The 8,487-nt window shown below is 47.2% G+C and overlaps 1 protein-coding gene across 1 annotated transcript; it reads right to left on the bottom strand.

The window, feature by feature from the left end:
• Nucleotides 1-288: 288 nt before the first annotated feature.
• On the bottom strand, nucleotides 289-3,201 carry MAP10 (microtubule associated protein 10). The gene has a single exon (XM_006274512.3). The coding sequence runs from the start codon at nucleotides 2,956-2,958 to the stop codon at nucleotides 499-501; it is 2,460 nt and encodes an 819-aa protein (XP_006274574.1). The 5' UTR covers nucleotides 2,959-3,201; the 3' UTR covers nucleotides 289-498.
• Nucleotides 3,202-8,487: the final 5,286 nt, after the last annotated feature.

The raw sequence follows: 8,487 nt of genomic DNA, 5'->3' as shown, positions 1-8,487 counted from the left end.
ACAGACCAGATAAAGGGTTCCTTCTGGCTGCTAATGCTTGTGGCCTGTCACAACTAATTACAGGTTGTGCTGCATTTGGATCCCTACATTATTTCCTGGAAACATAAAAGATATTTTTGTGGAGAGGGTGAATTCTAGTTCATGAACGGCTACATTTTAACAGTAGTTAAATACATTCTGTACACACACCAGCTGCATGCCACCACATTACTTTTTCCTGAAACAAAGTTTTTAGATAATCCAGGAACGCTCACTGCTTCTATCTTAATTTCTACAATCAAAAATAAATAATAGTTCAGCTGCTTTATTTTTTTTTAATTGGATTCATAACATTGACATGTTATATGCACCATTTCATTGCAATGTTCTTACAAGAGCTCAAGCAGTATTTTATTAAATTCATGTAAAATGCCAGTGCTGTACAGTAGTTTTAAATTGCCAGTGTTTACAGAAACGATGTTTTAACATCATTTTGACCAGCAGACCATCTAATGGTAATCACATTGTGTATCCAGGAAGCTTGTTTACTACTAGCTCACTGATGTGTTTACATTGATTAGTAATACTTAATGTTCCCAAATCACCATTCTCTTCTTCGTCTGATGTACTGTTTTCCAATGCACTAAGTTCAAAGTCATACACATTGGATGGCAGGTAAGAACTAACTTGAGATGTCTTTAGTGACTGGCTCTTTTCTGAAGAGGTCTGACCCTTTCCTAGATTGCAGGTCTTATCAGAACAACCTTGTTTACCTTTCACTGCCAAGGATTCTCTGAGCATTCGATCACTCTTGCTGCCTTCTTCCTTGAACTGTAGGGACAGCTGCTGCTCATATAATGACTCTGTGGGACTGGAAAGGTTGCTAGATAAACTCCCAACTGCAACTCTGCTTTCTTTTCTGTTTTTTAAATGGTAGGGTCTCTTAAAAGAGTGGATTGGTGATGCAGTTGAGGGAACTGGGACATGAGCTGACCTGCTGTCCATCCTCAGACTTTCCCCAGATATTCTTGATTTGTCTGATTCTGAATCCACTTCTGAGCAAGTTTGCCTTGGGCTTAGTAATACAGGCTCCGGGCTACTGTCAAAAGCTTCTGATCCTCTTGCAGTATAATCAGCATTGGTGACATCTTCTGAATAGATGGTGTTCTCAGGACTGGTTACAAAGTCTTCTGAATATATGAATTCAGAGATACTTTCAAAACTCGTGTTTGGGTTTGGTTTATGATCATCACCTAATACGAAAGCAACAAAGTCCTCTTCTGTGGCCTGGCCTATGCTAAAATGTGTTGTTTTTTCACCTACTTTATCTTCTCCTGCATCAGTATGATGCATGAAAGCTCTTGGCAGGTGGACTTGTACATCTTTTTCTTTGTAACTGGATTGCAGTGTGGTTCCTTTCAGTGAAGAGTCCCCATTTTCTTCAGATGAACCACCTTCTCTTGCATTTCCATCACTATTTTTCAAACTACTATCAAGATCATGCTCCTGTAGGTCAGAAAAGTGTCCTTTTCCTGTGGGTTCATAATTGTTTTCAAGGTTGCTTTGCATTAAAGTTTGAGTATTTTTATCAAGCCTATTTCTTTTTGAAACCACTGCCCTTTCAGGATGCTGGTAAAATACGTGTTGTTCTGCTGAGTTTCTGAACATTTTTCCTTTGGATCCAGGGCCCTTCCCCCTCTTCTCCCTCAGTGCCTCCACTTGTTTTTTTCTATTCTCCTCTCTCCTTTCATGAATGACCAACATATCAGGATTGGTTTGCTGCAACCGCAGTCTCAGTGTATTTGTCAGCCCGTAAAAAAGTTTCCTTCGCGGAGGTGTGTTTTCTTTCCTTCCGCTGTTTCTTTCGGAGGCAGCCTGCCTTGCCAGTGCAGCTTCCTTGCAATTCTGCCGCCAGGAAGAAGGAGCACCCAACTGCGAAGACCTCTGCCAGCTTCTTCTGAACCTCGGGCTAGATGATCTGCTGTTTGCACTGGGCTGAGGACGTTTTTCCTTCACCTCTCCTGCTGGTGACTTGCTCTCGAGGGAAGGTCGCAAGGGCTCTCCGTTCGCTCCTGCTTCTCGACAGAGCCAGGCCAACTGGGGGTGAATGGTGCCAGGCCCCGGCTCGCCACTCAGCAGCGACAGCTCTGCCAGCAGAGCATTGACCAGCGGCAGCTGCCTCAGGGCCTCACGCAACTGGTGGGCTGCACTGGGCAGCTGCGGGGTGATGTTCAGCACTGGGGGGTTCCCCAACGAGGTAGCACCAGGCACTGCTCGGGAGGCCAGGGGACTCCTTAGCTCCTTCTCCCGCTCCTTTGGGGCTGGCACGGGCCTGACAGGTGCAGCGCACCGGGGATTGGCGTTGTAGTACAGCGGTGGGGGGAAGAAAATGCCGGCGTCCTCATCCAGCTCTGCAGCTCCTTCCTCGCTCTGCAGCAGGGGGCAGAGATCACCAGTCTCCTTGTCCAGCTCCGCAGCTCCTTCCTTGCTCCGCAACACAACACAGGACGCTGAGGCAGCTCTGTCAAGAGACCCCAGTGCAGGGCTAAGTGCTGTAGGCTCCTGCCCCAGGCTGCGGAGTTGATAGGCCAGTGCTAGCTCCCCCACGTGCTCGCCCCGGAGGCCCCGCAGCGCGAAGCAGCCCCGGGCGCCCCCGGGACCCGGCCCAAGCGGGATGCGGGCAGTGCCCAGCAGGCGAGCGGGGCCGGGCCCCTGGGTGGGCAGGGCCAACAGCAGCGCGTGGAGCGGGGCCGGGCCCGGCAGCCCCGGCAGCACGCAGGCCTTGCCCCGCCCAAAGGGGACGCGCCGCCCCAGGGCCTCGAACCCCCGGCCACGCGGGAGCACCAGCAGTGTGGGGAAGTCGAGCAGCCGCAGCGCCACAGCCGGCTGAGGGGGGAGGGGCGCCGGCGGCGCCAGCCACGCCCAGTCCACCAACATCTCCAGCACCGCCAAGCCCTCGCGCTCGCCCGCAGCTGACATGGCGGCGAACGAGATCTCGCGAGATTTCCGCCAGCCGGCTGGCGGAGGGTGGAAGTTTCGCGAGAGTTCCCCTCCTCGGGCACGGAGCGAGCCTCCGGGGGTGAGGGGAAGGAGGTTGTGATGTCTCGCGAGAGGCCTGCCCCTCGCCACCGGGGAGCCAACGCGTGAAGGGCTCGCGAGAGTTCTTCCCTCCCCGGGAAGCCAGCCCGCGAGTACGCGACGTCTCGCGATAGTTACTCCTTCACCGGCCGCAGGGGAGGGCTTGAAGTTCCTACGGGGGCCGGAACCGGCACAGGGTTAGCTGGGGGGGGGGATTACATCTCGCGAGAATTGTTGGGGGTACGATTTGAACGCGCTCCGGCTAAGAGGTAGCGGCGGGCGAGATTCGGGGGTGGAGGATTGAGTTCTCGCGAGAGGAGCGCGGCCTTTCCCGTCGTAACTCGGAGGGGCGTGGCTAGTGAAGCAACAGCTTGGCGGTTGCCAGGGCAGCCTCGAGGCCCTTAGCGGCCGGAAGGCTTCGCAAAGCACCCCGGGGGTTGTAGTCCCCGGAGTCTGCGAGGCCCCTGCGTGGGGCCAAAGGGTTACGCATCACTGGCGTCACCACATTCTGAGGGGACCCCGGGGGACCAGGCGGCTAATTGCTCCCTTCCTCCTTCCAAGTCCTTCCTTTCTTCCTCTCCTTCCTTTTCCAGCAATCACGATTCCCTTTCTGAAACGAAAGAGGCAGCGAAAGTACAGTAGAGCAACGGTTCTCAACCTTTTGCTCCTTGCGTCCCACCAACCATCTTGTCAAAAACCCTTGCTTCCACCGTGATAAAAACAAAACCTCACATAATTGCACTGTTCAAGACACCTGTTGATTCATCCATTTGAAGTGCAAGCAACTGATTTATTTTGATCGGGCAACGAGTTGAAGTCCCACCTACACGACTTCGAGTGCCACCAGTGAGATATGTGGCACTGGCTGAGAAACACTACAGTAGAGCGTCTGGATCATCCTTCCTTGCCAGCCAAATCCCTCTGGCTTTGGCCGGTTTGCTTTGGTTTTGCTTTTTCTCCTGACCACAGCAGAGAGTTACCCCTTTATTTGTCAGTAGTAAACGCACCAGGGCCACAACACGCTCCTTTTCGCTTCTGCCTTTTAACCCGGTTTGCAACTGGATGAAAGAATGCGTGGACACGCGTGGTTTTTTCAGTTTCTAGAACTGAACTTGGCTAATGTCCCACTAAAGCTGCGGGACCCGTGTCGTCTGTCAGGCAAGACAAAAGGGCTGCCTGCCTTTGAAAAAAAAAAGGGTTAGGAAGAGTCTAAAAAAAGAAGCAATTTAACAATATGAATCGTTCCAATATGTCCATGAAGTAAACATGTAAGTAAATGTCCCCATTTAATTGCTGGGTACATGGCGACTCAGAGGCTCAGTCTTAACTTTTCAGATGTGTCCACTAATTTTGAAATGCCCCAGGCAGCGGGCACATCTACACAAGACGCTTAATGTGCATTGGACTAATTCTACTGCTCATTAGCATGGCTGGTAAAAACCATGCTAATGCACTAATGTGCATTAGATTTAGTCCAATGTACATTAAGCGCCACACAAAAAGTGTTTATCTGTGCTAATGTGCAGTAGCGCTGATTAAAGGGATTACAGCGATTACGCCGTGATAACAGGTACTAAACTGAATGCGCTGTAATTAGGGTGGCCATCGAGGTACCTCAAGAAAAGAGTACAACTGTCCCCACCACCATGAACAATGTATGCCTCCTGAGGCTGGAGGGGAGCACGGTGAGCTCCCACAGGCAGCGGCGGTGGTCTTGGTGGTAGGGGTGTGACCGTGGTGAGTGGGGAGCGCCTGTAGGCAGCCGCGGTGGTGTTGGGAGGGGAGGGTGCAGAGCGGTGAAAAATAAAGGACATAACGGTGTCCTGTTTCATATCAGTAGAGGACAGAGGACCAGAAAACCGAACTGTCTTCTTTGAAACCAGACGAATGGCCACCCTAGGGATAATTGTAGACTCACCCAGTGATTAATCCTGGGTGTAATTTGATTGAAGTTAGTTTATGCATGGATGAATTTCAGGTTCAAAGCCTGTTTTTTTTCAGACACTGAGCACCCACAGCTTCCACTGACTTTATTTGTTACTAGGGTGCTCCACAGTTACTGGAATAATTGCAACATCTCTCCAGGTGGGGATCTAAACACTCAGGCATACAAAATTAGCTGGCATAAAAATACAGACTTTCGTGCCTTATCCAAGGTCAGACAGTGAGCCACTGGCAGAATAAGTATTAGAACAGAAGGTTCTAGGGTTTTTGTTTTGTGTTTTGGCTCCCAATCCCATGCCCAGTTCACAGGAATGTGCTGCCTCTTTTAGGTCTATATACAAAGATGTCATAGGAATTGCTATTCAAAAAGCAAATACCACCCCCCGGAAGCTGCTTCTGTCCTGTGATTCATAATTTCTAATATGCAACATTTCAAGAACGCTTATAGCATTATTTATTTTAGATAGTGGATGTGAGCTTTCTGAAGAGACCTGCTTAAGAAATGGCTAGGAAGCAAGGAGAAACAGCTTTAAGTGAAACTACACAGGTATCAGGCAACTCCCCCCCCCCCCCAACACACACACACTCTGATACAAATAATTCAAGTAAGATATGGCTGATTCAGACAATAAACAGAACCACAAGAAAAGCTAAGACTCACTCCAGTCTGATTTATTATCTTTCCTCTGAAATTAGCACTTTCATCCATCAGTCCCTTTCCAGGGAATCTCAGTGTTTTTGGATTTGACCTCAGATTGATGACTTTTGGGAGAGTGGGGAGAGAGATCCAGGGTTTTTGGACAGGCTTTCATTCAGTGAAAGTGTTTAGATGTGGGTTCTTTCAAATCCCAAAAGAAGTTCATGCTTGAGTTCACTAAAGATCGGCTGCTTTAACATGGAAGAAAAAGAGCAACTAAGCAACATGACCTTGGGGGTGGTTATTCTACCTGTTAGTAGTCTGCCTTGTCCATTCCTGCCCCTCTTTCTCTTCTGCCCAGATCCATCCAGTAAGTAGGATTTCTTTCTTAAACAGCTTCATGTCTTCTGAATACAGTTTTTCTGTTGTGCTTTCTTGTGGCTGGTTGTCCTTTTAATGAGTCTTAATTCTTTCTGAGCAGTTGAAGAGTTATGCAGCTCGTTTGGGTCATTTATCAGTTTGAATTACTAACATTTCCTTCCCAGGAATTGCAGTTCAAAGAACTGGTGCTGTTGGCCAGAGACTTGGCAACTTTTGGCTCTAATAAATCTCTGAAGGATAAAAGGAGTCTTAAAAGTCCCCTTGAGAAAAAACAATGTTTTTAAGATTTCAGATTTCTTGTCACTCTGCAAGTGATTGATTCTTTGATCAGATAGCACCACTCTATGAATGAAGACTTAAGATTTGAAGAAAGATCCTGGGAGAAAGTGCCTGTGAATAGCAGATGCCTGCTTTGGTGACCAAAACACTTACAATGTTTTTTTAAACACAAGAGGCTGTAACAATTCATTAATTTTCCCACAAGCTCTTGTTCTGTTCAGTTTAAAATAACCTTTCCGATCCAGGGCCCACTTGACAGCATGTAGAATTTGTACATGTATTTAGCCTGACAGCATCCTTCCTCAGAATGAGGTCAGTCAGTCTGTTAGAATAGATGGTTGCAACATAAAGGCAACTTCTGAAATATTTTAGCTTAAAGTAAGTCACAGGAGGCCTTCCTTGGCCCTTTTACAGGCACTGTGTTTGAAACATGCACTTTTCTTGAGACTGATCAATGAAAAATGAAACTAACCTTCTTCACTTCAGGAGAATCAGCACCTATATATTACAGGTGTAAAGCAAAAAGCCTCAGTTCAGGTCTGAGCTACATACCTCCAGTTTCCATCCTGGACAGTCCAGGGGAGAGTTTTTAACAATGGCTAATTCAGGTGGGGATGCATAGCTTTAACCATTATTCTGTGTCCACTGTGCTCAAGGTCTCAGCATAAGGAAGCAGAGAGACTTTTTGTTGCCCCAATAGTGAGGTGACAAAGCAATTTAGAGGCTGCTCTAACTATGTTTTTGGCTTAAGTTCCTTAAGAGACTTTATGTCACTGATGGTTCAGCATTGTGGAACTCTGCTCTACCATCAACCATCCCTTTTTGTCCTGGCTTTCCCCTATACTGCTTGAAAAGGGAAGGGCAAAGAGATGGTTTGGGCAGCTTTATGATAATAGGGTGTACCTGTCTCTGAAGGGAATTTTTTACTGGAAGTTCAGTACCTGAATCAGTGGAGTACAACAGAGACTGTCTCTATCCCACCCCTCCCTGTATAATTACCACATCTACTCAAATGCAAGATGACCCTGAATATAAGACAAAGCCCCCAGTTAGATTCTATATATGGACAATTTATAAATTTGTTATGATTTTCCAGGTATAGAATCTAATTATTGGAGGTTTACCTTGAAATTGTCCCCTGTCACTGCTACAACAGGAAACAAAAATCTGTGGGGATCAGGTAACCCATTTGCACTCTGCCCCTACCAACTTCTTCCCCCTACAGCCCCTTCCACCCCCTCTTACTGACAGACCCTGATGCTCCTGAGCACATGGAAATGAGGGGCAAGTTTGAAAACACTCACCTTGAAATAAACAGAGCTATAGTAATTTAGTTCATCCAGAAACTGTGCATTTAGCCTTTTTTGCAACTGTTTTTGCAAAATGTTTTAGCACAGGTACTCCATAAACATACCTTTAAGCAGTACTTTTATGTATATTAATATAAATTACTAAAAAAGATTATTCTCTCTCTTTTTGTATATATCTATATGTAAAATTGTTCATGTTCTAAGCCAAATCAGCCAAATCAATTCCAAATCTGTGAGTCATTCAAGAAACATACGTGGCCCTACTACTGGCAAACATCCTCCACCCACACTTGGGGCTTTAGATGTTTCCAAATCATTTGGCAGGCATTCTACATGCAGGCCCAAGCCCGAGGATTGGGGTTTGGATGCCCCCAAGTTTCACTCACTCTCAGCCATACAGCCATGGGAGCAAGCTAGGGAGGAGTCTTCCATTTCCATAAAGTGGGCATAAAGCCAAGATCTTCCCATGGAAAATGAATGTTGGAGGTTAACTATGTATTACCTCCATGGATACTACCCCGAGCCAGAAAAGCGGTTATTCCTAGCAACTAGGAAAACGGTCTTAGTCATCACGATATTTCCTCTGCCCTGGAAAAACCTCCCCTGCCAGGTAATATTTATTTCTACATAGCATAAACTATGCATGATATTAGTCCAAATATAAGTCCATGATATTAGGCCCCAGCAGAGCCAACAGAGTTTCAAGCCATAGTGACCCCACAGCTCAGCACTGCTCAGTATGCATGTGTACTCGAGATACCTCGCACAAAGGATCCTTGTGCTAATTAACTCCCTACTCATGACTGAGACCTGGTGTTCTTCTCATGAGCCCTGGGATCCTCCAAAAATTCATATGCAGACAAAGCACAGAGCAACCTG

Source organism: Alligator mississippiensis, chromosome 1 (assembly GCF_030867095.1).
Source record: "Alligator mississippiensis isolate rAllMis1 chromosome 1, rAllMis1, whole genome shotgun sequence".
Classification (NCBI taxonomy): domain Eukaryota; kingdom Metazoa; phylum Chordata; order Crocodylia; family Alligatoridae; genus Alligator; species Alligator mississippiensis.
Note: the sequence above shows the minus strand (reverse complement) of the source record. Positions and strands in the feature narration are given on the sequence as shown.